Genomic DNA, 21,783 nt, shown 5'->3' on the forward strand with positions numbered 1-21,783 from the left:
ATACAACATTCCAACTACATTTATAGGTCAGAAAAGTGGAAAAACCAAAACAGGTCCCCTTTAAGATATACTGTAGCCTGTTAAGTAAGTAGGTGGAGAAATGTGGCTGTTCTTTGGACATTCTTTAGATTTTTATATGAATATAATGACGTGTGACAGTGGCTACACTGTCTGTACTCATTATCAAACTGTGCCTCTGTCAACCACTTTATCAGTTATTAGAGTTGTACTACCATTGAACCATTGATTGTGTGCATGTTGAAGATGAATTCAACCATTACCATTACCAAGTAGTGAAGCCTGGTTGGGAATAAGCGGAAAAGGTTTGTGGCTTTCAGCTGAATGATTCCCTTCATCGATGACATCACACCGAATGACGACCAATCGCGTCACAAACCTCTTTCTCAAAAGTTGTCCTGGCAGACTAAGAGCAGGTCACAAAGTTCTTCCTCTTCATCTTCACCTCTTCAGCACAGCCTCTCTGATGGGGTGAGTCTCTGATCATTGATTGATTATTGATTGATTTGTTTTGTTTGTGAGTTACTGTATTTTCGGTCAACTAATTCCAGTCAACTTTCGTTTTTTCTGTCAATGGCGGTCTGACTCAAGTCCTTTTTAGATGTTTGTTTGGAGACAGGGTGTGGTCTTTTTTCACTTTCAGTTTTTTGGATGCGTTTTGTTTTGTTGTTGTCAGCTTTGAGAGCCACGAAAAGTATGTTTTTCTTGTTCTTGCTCCAGTAGACCACAACAATGTATTCCACTTGACATCTTTCTGCTGCATTTCACTACATAAAATGCAGTAAAGTGTGTTGTTGCAATACCTAGTGGGGAAGAGACTAGATGTTTTATGTAAAAGTGTCATCCATCTGTGCTGGAGCCAATCCCAGCGGTGGACTCCCTGGTCGGGCTCCAGCTAGTCAGATAACCCAGAAGTGAAGACACATAGGTCCATATGAAGACATCACGCTGGACAGAAGCTTCCAGACATCACTGAAAGACTCGTTTGTGTGAGCCTGTGTTCTTCAAAGATTCACGATTTCCACGCTGGTTGCGGCGGAACATTCTGGAGTTATGCAAATGAGTAGCTGATTTCCTCGTGGCAGCACCCACCGGTGACCTCTGCTCTGTGTTCTCCCTCAGATTTGGCCAAAAAGACATGTCTCATCTTCAGAATCATGAGGTGAGAAACATCTCTGATGCTGTCCATCAAGCACGTATCAATTAACTTGTTTTGATCTCTGTTCAGATAAACGTGATGCTGAGGGTCTCGCACCTTCCTCTTGTCCGCTCGGTACTGCAGTCAGTGAGCTCTGTCTACTCAGAGGTCAAAGGGCGTTATCCTCTGCTCGGCCTGGTGGGAGGAGTGGCCGAGTTTGGCGTCCGAAACGTCTCCATGGAGGCCATGAAGAGAGCCACACCCGTCATGCAGACCTTGAGACCTCAGAGTTCGTGTGACGTCAACATATAGTCACTAATGTAACATGCTAATCGTAATGCTAGGTCCCACTCCTTAAAATGATGCTAATGCAATGATGAATGTTTGAGCTAATGCTAACATTAGTGCCCCACGATGCTGAATTATTGCGCTAATGTTAACTTGAGTGCTCTATGATGCTGAATGCCTAAACTAATGCTAGCGCTAATGCTCTACAATACTGGATCTCTGAGCTAATGCTAACATTAGTGCCCCACGATGCTGAATTCTTGCGCTAATACTAACGTGAGTGCGCTATGATGCTGAATGCCTGAACTAATGCTAGCGCTAATGCTCTACAATACAGGATCTCTGAGCTAATGCTAACGTGAGTGCTCTATGATGCTGAATGCCTGAACTAATGCTAGTGCTAATGCTCTACAATACTGGATCTCTGAGCTAATGCTAACATTAGTGCCCCACGATGCTGAATTCTTGCGCTAATGCTAACGTGAGTGCTCTATGATGCTGAATGCCTGAACTAATGCTAGCGCTAATGCCCTACAATACTGGATCTCTGAGCTAATGCTAACACTGGTCCTCGATGGGCTAATGCTAATGCTAGTAATGCTAGTGGCCCACAATGCTACTCCCCTAAACTCTATTAAGCTACTGTCTAACCGAACTGCATTTTTTTCTTTCAATCTGCATTATGTTGACGTTTACCAGACTGTGACACACTTCGTGTCATGTGTTTCTTCTGCAGTTGAAATTGCCAACAATTTTGCCCTTGTGGGTCTGGACCAGTTGGAGAAGACATTTCCCATCCTGAACCAGTCCACGGATGAGGTGGTGATTGCCATGCGCGCCAACACGGCAGCGCCATGTTGTTTGGTGTTGAAGCCTTTGGTTGCCATGGTAACCGGTTATGACTGGTGTCCTCCATCAGGTGATAGGTCACTTGAAGGACGCCTTCTTCCTGACAATGGATGACATGCAGCTGTGGATGGGGGCCGGGTTGGATGGTGCTCTGGACCAGCTGGAGCGCATCTCTCACTCGGCTTGGATGGCGGTGCGACAACTGCAGGACTCTCAGGTCGGCCGCGCGGCCACATTGGGCCTGGACGATTTGCTGAGCCGCATTGAGAATGTCACCGCCTACTACTTGCCCCTCCCACCCACTCTGCGTGAGGACCACTTTGTGACCTGCTAGGGTCTCAGCACTTCATCATAAAGCTTCTGTTGTTGTTGTCAGGTCGCGAGTGGGAGATGAGAGTTCTGGAGTATGAAGATGAGGATGAGGACGACGAGCCCAGCATCTGGACAAGGGTCCGAAGTCTCCTGCTGGGTCTCAGTCTGCAGCTGTACCACCGCATGATGAAGGTGCAGGAGCAGCTGGAGGAAGCTGCCAGAAATCTGGGAGACGCCGCCGACTCGGTGAGGTCACATGAAGGACATGCTGATCTTGCAGTACCAATTTCCTCCTGAAGAGGCCACTACAAGTCACTGATGATCATCTGTCCTCCCTGCAGGTGGGCCTGGGTCAGGTCCTGGAGCTGCTGGGCAACCTGTTGCATTTCCTGCAAAGACTACTGGTGACGCTGCTGTACCGGGCTGAGAGCCTCAAGGAGCTGTCACTGGGCAGGGTTAAAGGTCAGGCCATGATGCTGGCGGAGCTGCGTCCGGTGAGACAAATTCAAGCGTTGCCAGTCCAGGTCCAGCAACTTCTTGTAGACCTGCAACAACTCTCCAAGATCCTCCTGCAGCTCCTCATCAACTCCACGCCTCTCTACAACATGGTGAGTCCACTAGAAGGCTTTGCGCTAGATTAGGCTAGGTTAGGCTAACACGTTGTCTTGTTCGGATCCTTGTTCTCATGCGTGGTGACTCTGGTGTGTGTCAGCTCCAGCAACCTTCTGAGAAGGAGGTGGAGGACTTCCTGAACCAGGAGGACTTTCGGTCCGACGGCTCATCCCGGCGTGGCTCCAGTAATAGCCTATTCCTGAAAGCCATGGACGGACGTCCTCGGCGCCGCACAAGTCTGTACTCACGGGCCGTCCGCAGTCCTGGTCCTGACGGCAATACCGGCCGCCGTTCCAGTTTGAAGCAGGACTTCGAGTCAGAAGGATCCCCTGTCCCTTCCGAAAGCTCCACCTACCGCCGGCCCTCCGCCACAGAGGTGCTCCTCACCCCGCTCAAGCAGTTCGTCTCTCAGAGCCAGAAGGCCTTCGAGTACCTGAATCCTAACTCGGCTGAGGGGTCCAACAGCACCGATTGATTGCACACTGCCACTCCTCCTCACCTGGCACGGCTTGCAGTCCACCTGATAAGTTAGGACCCGCCCCCTTCAATGGTGCCATATTTCTGATGCGTTTAATGCTGGTGAGCTTACAGTATACGCCGTCTCCAACAGAGCCATTGGAAAACTCCTTTAACCATGGATGATGCTTTAATGAAACGCTACCACCTGCTGTGTTCAAGATGGCGACATGGTGAGCTAACATCTAAGGCTGAATGCCAACTGCTAACTAGCTAGTTTGAAAATCACGGTCACGTGATGAGCGTTTGGCAGGTGGTAACGGTTCTCAAAGTTGTCTGTTGTTTGCATGTTTGCCATTAAAGCTTTGACGACATTCACCATGTGACTGCTTGTTGTCATCATACCGGAAACATCTTTCCAATAGCATGTGGTTATTCCAAGCCAAGGTTAGTTTATATTTTTATTTTCTGAAGTAAGTATCACTGAATTTGCACCTTGAGGTTGCTGATCTTCCCTGCTTAGTCCAGTCAATTATTCTTGTTAATCAGACATTAAAACAGATGTGAGTACTACTTGCACACACTTGTGTGTGTACTATGTTTATACACATTATAGAATCAATAGTGTTATCATTGAAGGGAAAAGATTGAAGCTCAATTGTGAGCTGGCTTGAAATACAACATGACAGAAACACTTGTTTGTTACAATACATACATTTTTATGCTCTGCTGAATGATTTAATTGATTTAAATTTTACTTCCAAGATGGAGGATCTATCTAAGCTCAAGAGAAGGTGAGCAGACTTTCACAGTATCAGAGCTTTTCCTGCAGAAAGATAAGGGTGTATGTACTTTCTACACAAAAGGAAAGATGTTTTCCAGCTAAATGTAGGAGTCAGAGAAGCTACAAATGTCAGCGAATGTTAAGACACTGAAATAAGCAAAATGACTAGCACAAGTACTTTCACTTCCCGTATGTCCAAAAGAGCCTGGGAAAGCAGAAGACTTTCTTTTTCTATGGTTTGAGTGTCACATGGTTTTGTGGTATTACATCGTTTTGTCAGTATGGATCAGTAAACAAAATGCCATAATAATAATATAATAATGCTTGGTAAGGGTTATACAATGGCTGCACGGCGGTCCAGTGGTTAGCGTGCAGACCTCACAGAGGTCACACATCTCTGTGTGGAGGTTGCATGTTCTTCCCGTGCATGCGTGGGTTTTCTCCGGGTACTCCGGTTTTCTCCCACATTCCAAAAACATGCTAGGTTAATTGGTGACTCCAAATTGTCCATAGGTATGAATGTGAGTGTGAATGGTTGTTTGTCTATATGTGCCCTGTGATTGGTTGGTGACCAGTCCAGGGTGTACCCCGCCTCTTGCCCCAAGAGAGCTGGGATAGGCTCCAGCACCCCCTGCAACCCTTGTGAGGATAAGCAGTAGAAAATGAATGAATTTATACATTTGTCATATTGTTATTTCTCTTTCATGTCTATATTTAATACATTTTGTATTTGTATAAATGTTCTTAGAGTGCTGGTTGTAAAGGTAAGGTAAGCAAACAGTCAAAATGTCGCTAAGGTTAAAAACTTGAATGTTCTCCTACACAGGTGAAAGGTGGACGGTGACGTGTTCAAGTGAGGCAGTCGAATCGTTGCGGGCACGGGATTTTCTAAGGAAGCAGACAGGAGAGAAGGTGTGTTACCATCATGGGGTCACATGTCAAACTTTGAGGTCCACGCACCTGAGCCCACGGCCAGTCGCCGCAGAGCTCTGTCCCTTTACATCTTGTCCCTCCTCATCGTCACTGGAATCTCTGAGGACAACGTATCTCAGCGAGTCACGTCACCTTTTTCAACCTTTGTCACATTTGACACTCACATCTCTTCGTCGCTGTACTCCTGGACGGTCAAAGGCCGTGCACACGCATCGCATACGTTGTCCAAACTGGAGAAACATGGACGACAGTACACACCTGCAGCACATAAAGCGGTTGGACACTTTGTCGGCATAGTAAAAATTCATCCTCGCTAGTTCTACCTGGACATTCAGGTACATCGCAGATGAAAGAGGCAAACCCCGCCCCTCTGCCACAAGCCAGACACATGTCCGGCGACGCAGCCAGCAGGTTGGCCAGGTACGCTCCTCCTCGTGGTAAGCTGGATGATTGATGCTTGTCATTTCCGTCAAACTTCCAAAAGCTTACAAGATCTCACCGTAGCAACAGTGCGCCTAGAGGACGGCTGAGATAGCCGTCTCGCTGTTCTCCATGTGCTCGTCTCCTGGCCCCCGCCCTCACGAGTGCTCTTCCCGCCGCCCTCCTCTCGTCCAAGATCAGCTGCCGCAGAAAGGAGATGCGCTCCTGACAAACCAGGAAGTGAGTTAATTTATTCATCTATTTCAATCATTTATTACTACTAGTGGCGGCATCGCGGTCGAGTGGTTAGCACGCAGACCTCACAGCTAGGGGACAAGGGTTCAAATCCACCCTCGGCCATCTCTGTGTGGAGTTTGCATGTTCTCCCCATGCATGCGTGGGTTTTCTCCGGGTACTCCGGTTTCCTCCCACATTCCAAAAACATGCTAGGTTAATTGGCGACTCCAAATTGTCCATAGGTATGAATGTGAGTGTGAATGGTTGTTTGTCTATATGTGCCCTGTGATTGGCTGGCGACCAGTCTAGGGTGTACCCCGCTTCTCGCCCGAAGGCAGCTGGTTTAGGCTCCAGCACCCCCTGCGACCCTCGTGAGGAAAAGCTGTAGAAAATGAATGAATGAATGTATTACTACTAGTAAAACTTGAGGACTGAATGAAACATGACTGACATACCAGCTCAGTCTCGGGATGGAAATAAGCGCATATGAGTCGCCGGGCACGCTGCACCGGCCCTCCAGCGAGCGCCATGAGCAGGGCCAGACCCAGCAGGAAGCCTGAAAAGAAAGTCAAGCAGGTCAGATCCGGATCACAGCATCAAGCTGATCCTGCGGCTGCCCACCTAAGGCGAAAGAAGCGGCGTAGTCAGGCTCTGACGGCACGAGCAGACACTTGCTGCTGATCACAGTAAAGTTTCCTCCTTGCAGGACGTTAAATGACGCCACCACATCCCGCATGATGTCCGCCGTGTAACCCGACCCGTCCACCTGCACCCCCACCGTGACCGGAGCTGTGGTGAATGGGGACACGTTCGGTTACCGTGAGTCACAACAGTGCTCACGGCATCTCTCACCTTGGCCCACAACGTCGGTTTGGACATGGCGGTGCACCTGATCCAGAAGCCAAAAAACCAGAAAGTCCAGCGCCATCATAAGACCGGCCCACAGTATGTGCCTCAGCACCCACGCCACGCTCACGAGGACCGCTTGCCACTCTCGTCTTGTCAGTTGCGGCGTCACTGAAGAAAAGACGCTTCATGTTGAAGTGGTTTTGTCACTCACTTCCTGGCGCTGACGTTCATGGCGTACTGACGTGGCGTAATGTAGATGGTCGACTCCCTGCTTGTCAGTGGCAAAACAGAAGCCCCGCCCTCCGCAGTCACCTGACGGTCCTGCTCTATGAACTGAGCGCTGATGTAGATGTTGTCAAAGCTCATCTGGGTCAAGTACCTGCGTCTGTACTGCGCGGCCCTGCACACAGACACACATTCAAGACGTCGGTCACCACAAACATGTTACCGCCCCACCTGAGCAAGGAGCAGGCGAGCAGGACCGGGCCTGCCCAGGAGAGCGGGCCGCTCAGCTTCTTGAAGACTCGCAGGTCTGAGGTCAGCTCTTCCAAGATGTTCTGACCAGTCTTTCCCAGTGAGCGGCTGACATTGACGTCTGCGTCAAAGACGGCTGTCACTGTCAAGTTGAAGTCAAACTGGCGCCTCATGCGCTGGAAGGCCGAGACGGTGGCTGCACACACTCAAGAGTCAGGGGCCGGGCTAAAAGGTGGAAACGCTCTGAAGGACTTACGCTCCACCAGGCGGTCCTTGAGCTGAGTGGCGATGTACGCGGGGATGATGCAGAATAACTTTCCAGCTGTAAAACATGATAGCGGAAGTAAAATTGCAGCGACCTATGGAGGCGGGCGGAGACAGGCAACACACCGCGGGCCAGCTCGCATAGCGGCTGGAAGCCACTGACGATGTCACACAGGAAGTTGAAGTCTCCCAGCTGGGCAGAGCAGTCCGCTTTGGCCTGTCTGAAGACGGTTAGGCACTTCCTGTACGGAGAACCTAGCTTGGCGTTGCAGACATCGCCGATGTCAACCAGGAAGTGGAGGACGTTCCTCAGAGTGCGAGCTGCAGAAGGAGGATTCAGGGCTTACCTGAGGACAGCAGGCACAAAGCTCCTCCCACATGGCCTTAACTCACCAACATGGCGGATGGCGTCGGTCAAAGACTGGATCAACTTCTCAACTCTTGTTACCGTGGCAACAGCATTGCGACTGAGCTCACGGATCTGATCCAACGCAGCTACAACGCACACACACACACACACATACTTAATCAGCCAGTCGTAGCTTGAGTTGCAGGGAGTGGGCGGGTCTTACAGAGGAGGGGTGTCGCTGCTTTATGCATCCACTCCCTTGTCTGATTGGCAGCCAGCTCCCCACCACACACCAGGCTGGCAGCAGCTCGCTCTGTGTTCTCCATCACGTTGGCGAGCGGGCCGGACAGAAGCAGGGAGGCACACAGGAAGAGCAGGAAGTTGCGGCCGTGAGCTGTAATATAAAAAAACGCACTTTTGAGACACCGCCGTCCCCATCCGGTGTGGCTCATCTTTGGCATTTGCGAGACAACTGACATGAGCACAGCGACGGCAACATGACCATGACGTTGACACGCATGTCCGCTGACAGGCCCATCCCAAAGGCCGTCACCGTGGCGACGCCCACTGTGCTGTAGACGCAAACCCACAGCGACTGCTTCTGCAGGATGATCACCATGGTGCCGTACGCCGACGCCAGCAGCAATCCCAGCGTAAACGCCAGCAGGCTCTGCCCTGCTTCTTTCAAGTGACCTTTGACCTTCCAGCACCGGAAGCCAGTGCATCGTGTTGACTTTTGGAAGACAAACCTTAAGGGAGGTAGCAAGCCACAAATTAAAAACAACACCCCCTAGTGGTCATTGGTGCCAAGAGCTCTGACGTCATCAACAACCGTTATGTCAACTCACTTGCTGCACGTGACTTCCTTCGTCCCCTTCATGGACAAGTGATGGTGATGGAATGATTCAGGAATGGAACATCAACAACACAAGCTTTAAACGTGCAAGCATCACAAGCCTTTGACGCGCACGAGTTTAAGAAAGACACGTCTATGCACGCGCGCTCGTGTGACAGAGCAAAACACAAACACTCTTCCGGACCTGACGTGACAAAAAAAATAAAAAATCAAGTGGACCACCATGGAGCCTCGCAGCAGTAAGTAAACGTCACCTCACCTGTTGCCTTGAAAGCCTCCGCAGCCATGCGTGTCATCACGTGTGTTCCAGCTGTGGAATACGTCATCAGGAGGTTTCTCCCGCCCGCCTGCCATCGCTTCCTCCTCGGCCGCTCCGAGGAGGCTGGACCGGCCCAAGTCATCCTCAGAGGTGTGTTTGGCGCGCTGAGTGGCTCAGGTACAAACGTCTCCAAAGTCACCTGATAATGTTGAGACTAGAATCTGTTGAGTCATGTCACGTGTTCTTCAGTCATATTCACGGGCGTGGCACACAATCTGCCGCTGTCCTTTCCCCTCAAAGTGACCTTGGGATGCATCTTTGTTGGTAAGGATACAGGAAGTGTTTTTTTTTTAATCCAAACCTATACCAATCCTCCAATCAATGTCCTTGTGGGGGTGTCCAGTGTTGTGTCTTGTGGGCGGGGCTGTGTCATCCACTTTCAGGTGCTCAGTCCTCTTGATGTTTCCCAGCATGCTCGGCTCCCGCGGGCGCGCCTATCTCATGCTTGTCATCCTTTCAGTGCTCTACTCTGGTAAACCCGCCCTCCTGTCAGTCATAAAACTGGCTGGCTCAATCAATGAAGGATGGATGGATGAATAAATGACTGAATTAATCAATACTGGATTAATAAATGGCTGACCAAATTAGTTAATGGATGAATGAGTAAATGATGGATGCATGGTGAATGACTCAATAAATGAATGAATGAATGATGAGTAAATCAATGACTTAATGGATGAATGAATGACTGACAGGTCCAGTGTCCAACATCCAGCAGAACGTTCAGGCGGCTGCAGAGACTCTGACCTGCAACTTGGACCTTCAGCTTCACAACAGCAAGTTACTATGGCGAGACTCCATAAAACCTCTTCTCACGATGGCCCAGGAAGTTACAGTGAGGCTGACCGCAAGTCACATGACCACCCCTGTTCACATGAGCGCTTACTTAATGTTCCTTTCAGAAGGACGAGGCAGAATTCCAGTCCGAGGCTCGCAACGCTACAGCGGAATTTCAGCTCATCCAGGACAAAGTTGCTCAACAGTACGGATACATCTCGTTCCAGAGCAAAAACAACAGCCATCACACGCAGGAACAGTTTGCCATGAAGACCATGATGCAGTGTGACAGTGAGTCCTTCTTTCTCATGTCCTCATCACTATCATCCTCATTTTGTGGCGTGTCCAGGTATTGTCAACCAGGGCATCCAACGCTGTGCCGACTGGTTTAGCCTCAAGTGGCAGGAGTGTGTGAATGCCATCCCTGTGCCCGTCATCCACCACATCCTGTGTGTGCCCATGAAGTTCCACTTCCTGTGTGACGTCATGAGAGGTGAATGATCACGGCGACCGTTGATCGGGACATAGACACACGTTTGGTACCCTTGTTGTCTTCTCAGTGATGACTCCGTGGTGCAGGCAGAACATTCCCGTGGAGGGAAACTTTGGACCCCTCTTTGACCGCCTCAGCCAATCTGTGGACCTTCTGGCTAGAGAGTTCAGCACCAGACTGATCCTGGAGGTCTCTGCTACCACCTCTTGTCTTTCATCACCTCTTCTCTTCACCTCTCACAGCATCACCTCTCTCCTTTGGCAGGAACCCCAACAGGACGTGTTGGAGGGACAGATCCTGGACCATGAGTTCACACACTCCGTCCAAAGCTCTTTCCAAAGACTGACGGCTTGGATGGGAACACTGCTGGGCGTCCTCAACCTGCTCATGTCCTTCACCTTCATCTCCGTCTTCACACAGTAACTCTATTCACACATTCATCCTCACCTTCAACCTCATCCTCATCTTCACCTTTGGCCTCTTTATCATCTTCACTTTCACCCCAACCTCCATCCTCATCTTGATTGTCATCTTCACTTTCATGCTCATCCTGATCATCTTGCTCATCCCCATTCTCATCTTCATCTTCACCCTCATGCTCATCCCCGTTCTCATCTTCATTCTTATATTCTTCCTCATCCTCATCCCAGTCTCATTGCTATCCTCATCAGCTTCATCATCATCTTCACCCTCATACTCATGTTCATCCCCGTTCTCATCTTCATTCTAATATTCATCCTCATCCTTATCATCCTCATCCCTTTCTCATTGTTATCCTCATCAGCTTCATCATCATTTTCACCTTCATCATCATCCTATCTTCATCCAGCTCCATTCCCTCTTTTTCATCATCTTCATGCCCATCATCTTCACCCTCAACCGTATTCTCATCATCATGATTTTCACCTTTATCTTCATCCACATCATCGTCCTCATCTTCACATTCAACATCTTCCTTGTCCTTATTCTCATCCTTATCTTCGTCACCTTTATCATTGTTCTCATCATTATCCTCATTCGTATTTTCATCATCATCACCTCATCTTTCTCATCCTTATCTTCATCCAACTTCATCCCCTCATTCTCATCATCCTTATGCATCATTCTCACCTTGATCTTATTCCTCGTCCTTATTTTCATTCTTATATTCATCCCCATTCTCATCTTCATCCACATCCTTATCATCCTCAAATTCATCCTTCTACTCATCTTGATTGTCATCTTCGCTTTGCTCTTCATCTTTATCATCTTCCTCATCCCATTCTCCTCTCCATCCTCATCAGGTCTTCATCATCGTTTTCACCTGTATCCTCATCCTCACCTTTATCCTCATTCTTATTTTCATCATCACCTGATTCATCACCCATTCTCGTCTTCACCTTCAGAACAACCTTCTTCCTCATCCTTATCATCCTCATTCTCATCTTCATCCACATCCTCATTCATTCATTTTCTATACCGCTTATCCTCTGGTCGCTGGGGTATGTTGTAGCCTATCCTAGCTGACTTCAAACGAGAGGTGAGGTACAATTTGGAGTCGCCAATTAACCTAGCATGTTTTTGGAATGTGGAAGGAAACCGGAGTACCCGGAGAAAACCCACGCATGCATGGGGAGAACATGCAAACTCCACACAGAGATGGTCAAGCGGCGATTCGAACCCAGGTCTTCCTGACTGTGTGGGCAACATGCTAACCACTCCGCACCGTGCGGCCCCATCATCATCTTCATTCTAATTCTTATCATCATCCTCAACTTTATCCTCATCATCTTCACTGTCAACTTCACCTTCATCCTATTTCTTATCTCCATCCTCATCTTCACTTTCATCCTTACCTTGATCTTCATCTTCAAATTCACTTTCATCCTCATCTTCATCGTTTTCTTCCTCATAGTCATTCTCATCCTCATGGTCACGTTGATGTCCACACGTACGTTCAGGTCGCTGGGTTACACACGTGAGTTCCGAGGGAACATCTACTTTGACAACATGTACATCACAACATACTTTAGAATCATCGACAGTCGCAGGAAAACATTGGTGAGATTTTCATCATCATCATCGTCATCATCATCATCACAAGCACTCCAGTCTAACTATGAGTGTGTGTGTGTGTGCATTTGTGTGTACAGGGTAAACCTTGTTTGTTGCCTCTCAGTGCGCGCGACAGACAAAAGTTTGTTGACCCCTGGAGTCCCAGAATTCACCCTGAAGAAGTCCAACAAGTGGTGTGTTCACCTCACACACACATACACACACACACACATGCAAGGAGATGTAAACATGTGTGTGTGTCAGTTGTCAGGTGTGCTGCAGGTGCTGGCTGTGCTGGTAGTGTGCGTGGTTTTGCTGAGCATGGACTGGTCGGTGGTTCATGTTCTGGACATCGTCAGCAGACACACGCAGACCCAATTCAACATCAGCAGTAAACACACACACAGACACACACATACACAATGAGTCCTATGAGGCATTGTGGGTAACAGAGTCGTCTGTCCAGGCAGCCACCAGGTGCACATAAAAGTGGACGGGGACTCCATGATGGCCCGCCTCCTGAGGACGACAGTGGAGGCATTCAACAGCTCGTCCAACGTCCACATCATCACGGACAACCGTCGTAGGTCAAAGGTCACACACACATTGATCACAGCATGTGTTTTCAAATGAAAGTACCCCTCCCTCTTTGCCCCTCAGAGTGTGTGACTCCGCCCTCCTCCCTCCCTGTCAGCGCATACGTCAGCTGTGCTTGTTGCGTCTTGCTGGCGGCGCTCTTCAGCTGCCTGCAGGTTTACACCAGTCGTCTCCGCAGGGTCATCGCCGCCTTCTACTACCCCAAGGTACGCCAGGCCACGCTCAACTCGCCTCGGTGATGTCACTTCCTGTGTATGTATTCCTGTGTTCTCAATTCTTCTATGTTGTTATTGTGTTCATGCCAAGTTAATGCGTATCTACTGTTGTTATTGTTGGTTCGTTGACATTGGCTTGTTGTTATTGTGGAGTGGTTATAGTTGTGTGGGCATGTTGTTGTTGTTATTATCATGTTGTGTTGCAGAGGGAGAAAACACGGGTGTTGTTTTTGTACAACGTCACCCTGCTCAAACAAACAGCTTCATGCACACAAACAGCGCCCAGCAGGACAAAGGTACTACCGTCCTCCATGTGGACCCCGGGTTCTGGCTCTGACTGTGTCTGTCCACAGGTGTTGGACTGTTTCCCCACGTGCACTCGTGTGTGTCCCGGGCGACAGGAAGCGTCTGGCTGTGAGGAAGTCACAGTCGTTACGTCTTCTGGGGAGAGGCAGCAGAGGACGCTGTTTCCACAGCTTTGTCATTCACAAGCGTAACAATAAAACACGTCACGTGGTCATCACTGAATTCATTTGAGTATTTGTTGACTTCAATGACGTCATGCTACAACAAGAACCGTTTAGTTAGCATGTTTTTGGAATGCGGGAGGAAACCGGAGTACCCGGAGAAAACCCACGCATGCACGGGGAGAACATGCAAACTCCACACAGAGATGGCCAAGCGGAGATTCTAACCCAGGTCTTCCTGACTGTGTGGCCAACATGCTAACCACTCCGCACCGTGCGGCCCCTTCCTCATCTTCATCCTAATTCTTATCATCATCCTCAACTTTATCCTCATCATCTTCACTGTCAACTTCACCCTAATTCTCATCTCCATCCTCATCTTCACTTTCATTCTTACCTTGATCTTCAACTTCAAATTCATTTTCATCCTCATCTTCATCGTTTTCTTCAACCGTTTAGTTTATTTGCTTTTATTTTGAAAACAAACGCTTTGACTTCCTGTAACGCCGGGTGGCTTGACGCAGACTATGACGTCATATGTAGTTCATAAACATTTGCCGCTCCTGTTGGGAGAACTAGTCCTCTTTGGGCCGCAAAGTGAGCGGCGACGGTGCAAACAAGCGGACCCAAAGAGTTGACGCTATGCTGGACGAGCCTTTTAACTGACATCAGACTGAACGACTGCTAGCGATGGCCCGCCGGTTCTCTTCGGACTCGATCAAGTAACGGGCCGCGCCAACATGATAGTACTTTGGGCGCTGCTGCTGCTCAGCGCGCGTGCTGCCTTCACAGTCGCCAGATCCTTGAACGCAGCACGACACCACCCCGTGGACCGGACGGCGTCAGGTAAAACAAGTGGGTCAAGTTGACTCGCGCAGATGGCGACGCAGCGGGGGGCGGGGCTCAATATAGATTACCTGAAGTCCAGATTACCTGAAGATCTGAAGGCTAGAAATGTGTGTGTGTGTGTACACACTCAGGTGTGGGCTGGTGGCGCCTCCCTCTGCTGGAGAAGACGCATCCCTTTGTCCTGGTGGGGAGGCAAAGGCGGAGCCTAGTTGAAGCTCTACAGGTGAGACATGTCCACTTAGTTGAAATCATTACCTGCGTCATGAAATGAAGTGTTCAAGTTCCTGACTAGATATCGATATTGTTAGCCACACCCACATCCTGATCGAGTTTAACAAGCTCATGTTTTCAGGACGGCCACCCAGAGCGACTACTATGTGGCCTGAAGATCAGAGGTCAAGTCCTCCTACTGGATCTGGAGAAGAACCGGTGAGTGAACGCTGACCCAACAACATCATTTCTCGTCTTTATGTTGACCGTCCTCGTCTTTAGCGATCTCCTGCCCAAAGCGCCAAACGTGTTCTTCTACCTGCCAAACGGCACAGGAGTGTCCATCAAAGACGACCCCGTGGTGAGTCCTGATTGCACCCCCACCCGTCTCACTGCGGCGTCCATCTGAAACTCATCTCATGTGTTTGTGCCTACAGACGCATTGTTATTACCATGGCAATGTCCGGGGGTTCCCTCGCTCACGAGTGGCGCTGAGTACCTGCTCAGGTCTGCGGTGAGTCGCCATCTCATTGGGCACGTTAGCTTAGCTTCCAAACACTTGAAGAAGTTCTATTACATGGTTAGCGTTTGCTACATCCAGTTTGCTATCTGTATTCTGGTTAGCATGGACTTAGTTTGTTTATCTAGTTAAGATGTGGACACGTTGTCAGTAGTTTCAAACGTTTCAACACAGAAGGAAAAGAGCAAATCTTTTAATCAGTTTAGTCCTCTCAGCAGAAAACGTGAGTTCCTCTCCTCTGGATTAATAAAAGTGCTGACCTCTGACCCTGAAGGATTAGTGGATTTGCTCACTGGCACACTTCAACCCTTTGGTCCACCTTTTGCACTCAATGCGAGACATTTGTTGATTGTTGTTGAGCGTGTGCATGTGCGCACATGTTGTGTACGCATCATGTTCTACAAATATGTCATCAGAAATTACATCCACTCAGCAACATCCAAGCTACATTGCACTTCTTGTTATTGTTTGACATCTTCAACTCAGTCAGCGCTACACAAATAGCGAGGTGAGCCCCGCTTGGGGGGCGCCGCATGAGATGCAGGGAGGACTTTGGCAGACCTGCCAACATGTATGCTTTTCATAGGTTTTCCATGTCGAGTACAGTACAGTAAATAAATAGATATCAGTTTCTCAATAGTATTTCAAATCAGAGGGGCACAAAACATTTCTGTCCCCCAGTGGGGGCATGAGAGAAAGTAATTGAGAACCACTGACCTAAAATATAACTAAGTCAATGTACTGAGCATTTAAGTTGCTGTAACAATGTAACTCAGTCAATGGAGTGATGTAGCTAAGTAGTATGGATGGAACTAAGTAACTAAGTGGATGTAGTGTTACAAGTAAGTCAATGTAGAGAGTAGCTAAGTTGATGTCCCTATGTCAATGTGGCAACGTAAATAAGTTGACATATTGAGTAATTAGGTCAGTGTCGTGGGTAATTAAACAGATGTACTACTGTCAGTGCAGTAATTAAGGTGTTGTACTGTGTAACTACAGTAAGTCAATGTAGTTAAGTAATTAAGTGTAGGGAGCCACTAAGATCATGTCGTGAATAACTCCATCCATGTAGTCAATGTAGTGAGTAACTATGTCAATGTAGTGGACAACTGAGTTGATGTACTGAGCAATGTGTGTGGACTGAGGATTGCAGCAGTGTAGTGAGCAACTAAGACCATGTAGTAATTAAGTCAATGATGTAGTGTGTAACTTAAGTTTATAAGTAACTAAGCCAATATAGTGTCTAATGTGTGAATGTTTAAGTCAGTTTAGTGAGTTTAGTGAGTTATTGTAGTAAGCAACTAAGTAAATGTAGTGAGTAATTAAATGGGCCATGTATTGCGAAACTAAATCCATGCAGTGAGTAACTAAGATAAGAGCAACTAAGTCGATGATGTAGTGTGCAGTTGTGAGTTAGTTGTGTGGGTACTTAAGCCGATGTAAGTGCAGTGATGAACTTGTTGTAGTGTGTAACTACATTCAGTCAAGTTAGTTATGTAACTAAGTTTATGTTGTGAGCGACTATGTCCATGTAGTGAATAAATGCATCCATGTAGTAACTATGTCAATGTAGAACTGTGTCAATGTAGTGATGCAACTAAGTCAGAGTAGTGAGTTATCTCATCAATGTAGATTGTGTATTGTGTAAGTAATTCCATATAGTGAGTAACTAAGTTAATGTAGTGAGTACTTAAGTCAGTGATGGAGTGGGTAACTAAGTCGATGTAGTGGTGGGAAGTTAAAGGCACTGACATCTTGGTTGTTCCTCCCACAGCGGCATCATCGCTATCAACGCCACTCTGAGCTTTGAGCTGCAGCCGCAGGAGCTCCGCCCCTACCAGCAGGGCATGGCGAGGGAGAAGGGTGAAAAAGAAGGGGACCACCTGCTATACTCTACTGGTCATGTAGAGGGGGGGGTAGCCGGTGGCTGCGGGGTCTCAGTGGGCCCTGCAGCCCCCCCATCACAGCACAGAAGTGTGGGACGAGTGCGTGGCTTGATGAGTCAACACTTTGACATGGCAAATACACTCATAACCACAGTGTGTGTGTTTTGTGTGTGTGTGTGTGTGTGTGCGTGCGCAGAGCAAGAGGGACATCCTGTCTGAGACCAAGTACATAGAACTAGTGCTCGTGGCGGACCACCAAGAGGTCAGTGCTCCTCCTGGTGACACTAGCGGGGCCACATGTCACCATGGCGGTCAATGTTGTCTTTGTCGTCCTTGCAGTTCGTCAACTACCAGAAGAACAACAAGACCATCTTCTATCGCATGCTGGATGTGGCCAACCAGGTGGACTGGGTGAGCCCTTTGATCCCCAACATCACCATAGCAACGCCGCTGCTGTAGTGACTCCTGCATAAGCTCCCCCCCCGCTCTTCTCTTGCAGTTTTACCGTCCTCTGAACGTGCGCGTGGCGTTGACAGGCATGGAAGTCTGGAGCGACCGCAACAAGATCCCAGTGGAGAAGAACGCCATTGACACACTCAACAACTTCCTGGAGTGGCGGGCCAGAGAACTGCTACCCCGCCTTCGCCATGACAATGCCCAACTCATCATGTACGCCCGCCGTTCTTCACTGCCAGGCTGCTGCATTTTTCTGACTCTCGTCATGGCTTTGTGTCGGCAGGGGCAGCGCCTTGGACGGTACCACAGTGGGCATGGCGTCACAGTCGTCCATGTGCTCCAGAGACAGGTCAGGAGGGGTTAACGTGGTGAGTCAGGCGAGCTAATGAGAGGTCATCGACATCTTGTTGCCATAGCAACACTGAGCTTGTCAACTGTGGCAGGATCACCTGGTGAGCGTTCTGGGCGTGGCCTCCACAGTGGCTCATGAGCTCGGGCACAACTTGGGCATGAGTCACGACACGATTGAACGGCACTGCTCCTGCCTCAACGATGCCCGGCTGGGGGGCTGCATCATGGAGCCCTCAACCGGGTCAGAGCCAAAATGTGACTGTGCATGTAGAAAGTGTTTGTTGCTTTCATTTGTGATGAACTTTGACCCCCACGCCCGCAGGTTCATGCCTGGGCAGCAGTTCAGCAGCTGCAGCGCGGCTGATTTGTCTGTCAGTCTGCTGCATGGGGGCGGGATGTGCTTGTTCAATGTGCCCCAGCCTGACCACCTTGTGGGCGGACCCCGCTGTGGAAACCTGTATGTGGAGCGAGGGGAGGAATGCGACTGCGGCCTGCTGGAGGTACTCACCTGAGGCGCTGACGACGGAGCTTGTGTGTAACAGCGGCTGTGCTCTGATTGGTCAGGAGTGCCAGGACCCCTGCTGTAATGCCTCCACCTGTCGGCTGATTCCTGGAGCTCAGTGCTCATCTGACGGCGGCTGCTGCCATGAATGCAAGGTTGGCGTTGGACCACGTGCAGGCGTTTGTAGCGCTCTACCTCTGACCTTTGGCCTTCTTGTATCACCAGCTGCAGGCAGCAGGTTCTGTGTGTCGGGAGCCAATCGGAGAGTGCGACTTGCCTGAGTTCTGCACCGGTTCCTCCCCCTACTGCCCTCCCAATGTCTTCCTGCAAAATGGCGAGCCCTGTGAGGACGGTGCCTCCTACTGTTACGGCGGTGTGTGTGCTAGCATGCGTGTGCAGTGCCAGACACTGTGGGGACCCAGTAAGTGATGCTAAGCTAACTGGCTTAAGAGGAGTTATAAGTACAGGAACTTTAAAAGCTGTCTCGCCTGGTCAGATGCGAGCAGTGCGCCCGCCGTCTGCTTCTCGTCAGTCAACAAACAAGGAAACAAGTTTGGAAACTGCGGTCAGCTCACCAACGGTTCCTACGCTCCCTGTGGGCCCGCGTGAGTCCAACAGTTGTACCTTGTAGTCTGGAGCGCTTATTGACGTCATTTCCTGCCATGTGTTGCAGTGATGTGCGCTGCGGCAGGATCCAGTGTCAGAGCGATAGGGAGCGCCCCCTGCTGGGCACCAACGCAGAGATCCTCACCACCACCGTGCGCTTCAACCACAGTGACCTGGTGTGTCGTGGCACCTTCTTCCATCTGGGAGACGATGTGTCCGACCCCGCTTCTGTGGCGGAGGGCACTGCCTGCGGCTACGGGAAGGTAAAATTGCACCCTATCACTCAGTCCCCGGTATGCCGCCCAGAAATGCAAACAAAACTTGCGCTTCTGTCGGCAGGCCTGTCTGAACCACAAGTGTCAAGACGCGTCTATCTTCGGCGTGGAAGAGTGCCGCAGGAAGTGCAACGGTCACGGCGTGAGTCGGTGCTACGTGTTGTGTGAATGTCGCTGTGGCGACCTCCTGTTCAGCTTCTTGTGTGTTTCAGGTGTGCAACAGCAACAACAACTGTCACTGCCAGGAGGGCCGGGCTCCACCCGACTGCATGTATGCCGGGCACGGTGGCAGCGTGGACAGCGGTCCCACTCGCGCCACCTCAGGTGCAAGCACACTCGTGTACATACACGCACTTGCTACTGCAGTTTTAATTCATCTGGCTGTGCTTGTGTGCTTGTGTGTGTGTGTAGAGTCGGATCCGGTTCGAGTTGCCCTGCTGGTGATCTTCCTCTTCATCCTGCCGATGGTCGTCCTGTTCCTCGCTCTTCGCTACTCTTGTGTCCGTAGACTTTTGTCCTGTTTGGGAGCCAATAACCTTGTTTCCAAATCACGACAACACAGCCGGTAAATTGCTGTGTGTGTGTGTATATGCGTGTTTGTGTGCGTGTCTCATCACTTGTTTGACTTCCTGTCCAGGACGCCGGCGACAGAGCGAGAGGATGACACAAATGGTGAACAAGCGCGTCCACTGAGATACCACGTTAATGCATCGAAAGACAACCCAGAGGCTCCGCCCCTCAAACAGGTAAAAAGCCTGACCTTGGCTTTGCTGGTCGGGATGGAAATGTCAAGCTTTTATTGTGAGGAGTAAGTGCAGACTCTTGCTCTATACTTCCTGCTTCCTCTTTTCTGTCCTATCAGGTTTTTGACAGACCTGCTCCTCCCACTAAGCCACTCCCCCCTCCCCCCACACTAAATCCCTCGCCCCTGCAGGTAACACCACTTCCTGTTTGTGTTCTGCAAGGTTTTAATTGTTGTACAAAGCCTTGTATCGTTTTTGAGAATGTTCTAGAGTATGGACATACTTGCCAACCAAATAAATCTTAGAAGGAAGGTTGGCAAGTACGTGGTAGAATGTTCTTGAACGAGCGTCCACTCGTTAATTCTTGACTTTTGTTTGCGTGACTTCAGTTGACCAAACACCGTCCGGCGCCGCCGGCCAAGCCCCTACCCCCCACCCCTCCCATCAGAGGCATTCAGGTACCTTGACTAGGGAGCAGTGCTGCTAGCAAAGGAATCACTTCCTGGTGCGGTTAAACATCGGTCATGACATACAAAATTGACTTGAAATGTCATTTTAATGGTGACTCGAGGAATCAGGAGCTTCCATGCTAATTTTCTAAATCTCCTCTTAATGTTCCGCACAACGTGAGAAATATACTCAGAAATAATTTGGAAAATGAAACGTCTCCTTCCTACTTCCTGTTTGTCTTCTATCAGTGCATACTCATTTGCTAACATGTCATCTCTTCTGGCTCCTTTTGATGGATCATATTTCACATGATTGGCTAAAAACATGGGAAATTGGTTTATCATGACCTTTTTTACACCACACACTTCAGCATAAGTATACTCCATAGCTTGCATATGCATGTTAGCATTAGCATCTGTTACAGCTTCTCTACAGTACATGCCTGCTAGCATTAGCATGTTTTATTTTCACCTTTTCTACTTAGCATGTTCCCTGACTTTCTTCTCACATTCTCGTCTTCTTTGCTAACATCCAGCTGCTAGCGAGCCGACCGGCTCCACCCAATAAGCCGCTGCCCCCTGACCCTGTCTCACCTGGACAGGTAAACGCTTGGCAGCATTTGGCTAACGTGTAGGAAGTGTGTGTGAGATGTTGCAGGGGTTTCTGTTGTGCTGACTTTCCCGTTCTTGTCTTGTCAGGTTCCAGTTCCGCCCAAACCAGCTCTACCCAAAAAGCCTTTGGTTCTCCCACCGCTCTCCCACCTCGCCCCACCTGGCACCAAAGCTAAACCAGCTCAACACTCTGCAGCATTTGCAAACAGGTTGGACTAATCAGAGGAAAAACAACATGACTCCGCATGTTAGCGTGTGGCCGCCATGTTTAACATGTTAACGCGGCGTTAGCTAGGACAGCTGCAGGAAGTAGTAAGTCTTGCTTTTGCTCTCCTTCTAGACGATGTCCTCTTCCTACAAAACAACCCACAATCCCTCCCAGACTCCGCACGCCACCGCCACCGCCGCTCCCGCTCCCTGCTGCTAGCAGGGGTGTAGTGCCTTGCTCCGATCCGCACGGAATCTTCTGAATGTTCCTTGGAGAACAACGCAGGATGTTTTTTTGTTTTTACTCAAACGAACAATCACTCCTGATTGGTTTGGGGACACGCCCACTTCCTGTCTAAAGGAAGGAAGGATGAAT

General features: G+C 49.3%; 4 protein-coding genes across 7 annotated transcripts; 3 read left to right on the forward strand and 1 right to left on the reverse strand.

Moving 5' to 3' along the window:
* The first annotated feature begins 224 nt into the window (after positions 1–224).
* Positions 225–4,051, forward strand: plin6 (perilipin 6). Its single transcript, XM_058053555.2, has 8 exons — positions 225–489; positions 1,141–1,180; positions 1,247–1,445; positions 2,181–2,263; positions 2,364–2,601; positions 2,670–2,851; positions 2,947–3,213; positions 3,318–4,051. The coding sequence occupies exons 1-8, from the start codon at positions 359–361 to the stop codon at positions 3,690–3,692; spliced, it is 1,515 nt and encodes a 504-aa protein (XP_057909538.2). The 5' UTR covers positions 225–358; the 3' UTR covers positions 3,693–4,051.
* A 396-nt stretch (positions 4,052–4,447) lies between these two features.
* Positions 4,448–9,169, reverse strand: dcst2 (DC-STAMP domain containing 2). The gene is made up of 16 exons (XM_058053312.2): positions 8,832–9,169; positions 8,461–8,732; positions 8,207–8,377; positions 8,028–8,129; positions 7,761–7,955; positions 7,627–7,692; positions 7,353–7,566; positions 7,139–7,296; positions 6,900–7,064; positions 6,669–6,836; positions 6,503–6,603; positions 5,890–6,035; positions 5,714–5,832; positions 5,555–5,648; positions 5,418–5,489; positions 4,448–5,345 (listed from the first exon to the last, which is right to left on the reverse strand). The coding sequence occupies exons 1-16, from the start codon at positions 8,861–8,863 to the stop codon at positions 5,276–5,278; spliced, it is 2,145 nt and encodes a 714-aa protein (XP_057909295.2). The 5' UTR covers positions 8,864–9,169; the 3' UTR covers positions 4,448–5,275.
* dcst1 (DC-STAMP domain containing 1) lies at positions 8,821–13,787 on the forward strand. Its single transcript, XM_078790751.1, has 16 exons — positions 8,821–9,078; positions 9,150–9,275; positions 9,348–9,422; positions 9,502–9,630; positions 9,854–9,993; positions 10,061–10,226; positions 10,285–10,428; positions 10,496–10,623; positions 10,693–10,847; positions 12,369–12,468; positions 12,561–12,656; positions 12,727–12,853; positions 12,929–13,045; positions 13,123–13,265; positions 13,481–13,570; positions 13,628–13,787. Exons 1-16 carry the CDS (start codon positions 9,063–9,065, stop codon positions 13,769–13,771), a joined length of 1,896 nt encoding a protein of 631 aa, XP_078646877.1. The 5' UTR covers positions 8,821–9,062; the 3' UTR covers positions 13,772–13,787.
* A 415-nt stretch (positions 13,788–14,202) lies between these two features.
* Positions 14,203–21,683, forward strand: adam15 (ADAM metallopeptidase domain 15). 4 transcript variants are annotated; one of them, XM_058053900.2, is made up of 25 exons: positions 14,203–14,587; positions 14,722–14,813; positions 14,943–15,019; positions 15,083–15,161; positions 15,238–15,314; positions 17,095–17,305; positions 17,403–17,468; positions 17,546–17,617; positions 17,706–17,875; positions 17,946–18,030; positions 18,106–18,254; positions 18,336–18,513; positions 18,578–18,670; positions 18,741–18,936; positions 19,012–19,120; positions 19,189–19,384; positions 19,461–19,538; positions 19,609–19,720; positions 19,808–19,961; positions 20,034–20,142; positions 20,259–20,330; positions 20,529–20,597; positions 21,125–21,190; positions 21,288–21,409; positions 21,541–21,683. In XM_058053900.2, exons 1-25 carry the CDS (start codon positions 14,482–14,484, stop codon positions 21,668–21,670), a joined length of 2,868 nt encoding a protein of 955 aa, XP_057909883.2. In that variant the 5' UTR covers positions 14,203–14,481; the 3' UTR covers positions 21,671–21,683. The 4 variants fall into 4 exon arrangements, with proteins under 4 accessions (XP_057909883.2, XP_057909884.2, XP_057909885.2 ...); XM_058053901.2 differs by lacking the exon at positions 20,529–20,597 and having other exon boundaries at positions 14,204–14,587; XM_058053902.2 differs by lacking the exons at positions 20,259–20,330; positions 20,529–20,597 and having other exon boundaries at positions 14,205–14,587.
* Positions 21,684–21,783: the final 100 nt, after the last annotated feature.

The sequence above is a fragment of the Doryrhamphus excisus genome, linkage group LG5, assembly GCF_037039965.1.
Source record: "Doryrhamphus excisus strain RoL-2023G ecotype Guam linkage group LG5, RoL_Dexc_Guam_v1.1, whole genome shotgun sequence".
In the NCBI taxonomy this organism is placed as follows: Eukaryota; Metazoa; Chordata; class Actinopteri; order Syngnathiformes; family Syngnathidae; genus Doryrhamphus; species Doryrhamphus excisus.

Bases quoted from the DNA above. Each gene is read 5' to 3' on its own strand.
- plin6 (XM_058053555.2), top strand. From the start codon at position 359: ATGACATCACACCGAATGACGACCAATCGCGTCACAAACCTCTTTCTC. The intron at 490-1,140 runs GTGAGTCTCTGA...GTTCTCCCTCAG, and splicing joins AGCACAGCCTCTCTGATGGG to ATTTGGCCAAAAAGACATGT. The intron at 2,602-2,669 runs GTGAGGACCACT...TGTTGTTGTCAG, and splicing joins GCCCCTCCCACCCACTCTGC to GTCGCGAGTGGGAGATGAGA.
- dcst2 (XM_058053312.2), bottom strand. From the start codon at position 8,863: ATGAAGGGGACGAAGGAAGTCACGTGCAGCAA. The intron at 6,036-6,502 runs GTATGTCAGTCA...CTGGTTTGTCAG, and splicing joins TCCATCCCGAGACTGAGCTG to GAGCGCATCTCCTTTCTGCG. The intron at 5,490-5,554 runs GTGAGTGTCAAA...CGTTGTCCTCAG, and splicing joins GAGTACAGCGACGAAGAGAT to AGATTCCAGTGACGATGAGG.
- dcst1 (XM_078790751.1), top strand. The intron at 9,276-9,347 runs GTACAAACGTCT...CGTGTTCTTCAG, and splicing joins TGGCGCGCTGAGTGGCTCAG to TCATATTCACGGGCGTGGCA. The intron at 10,624-10,692 runs GCTACCACCTCT...CTCCTTTGGCAG, and splicing joins GACTGATCCTGGAGGTCTCT to GAACCCCAACAGGACGTGTT.
- adam15 (XM_058053900.2), top strand. From the start codon at position 14,482: ATGATAGTACTTTGGGCGCTGCTGCTGCTCAGCGCGCGTGCTGCCTTC. The intron at 17,306-17,402 runs GTGCGTGGCTTG...GTGCGTGCGCAG, and splicing joins AGCACAGAAGTGTGGGACGA to AGCAAGAGGGACATCCTGTC. The intron at 20,143-20,258 runs GTAAAAAGCCTG...CTGTCCTATCAG, and splicing joins AGGCTCCGCCCCTCAAACAG to GTTTTTGACAGACCTGCTCC.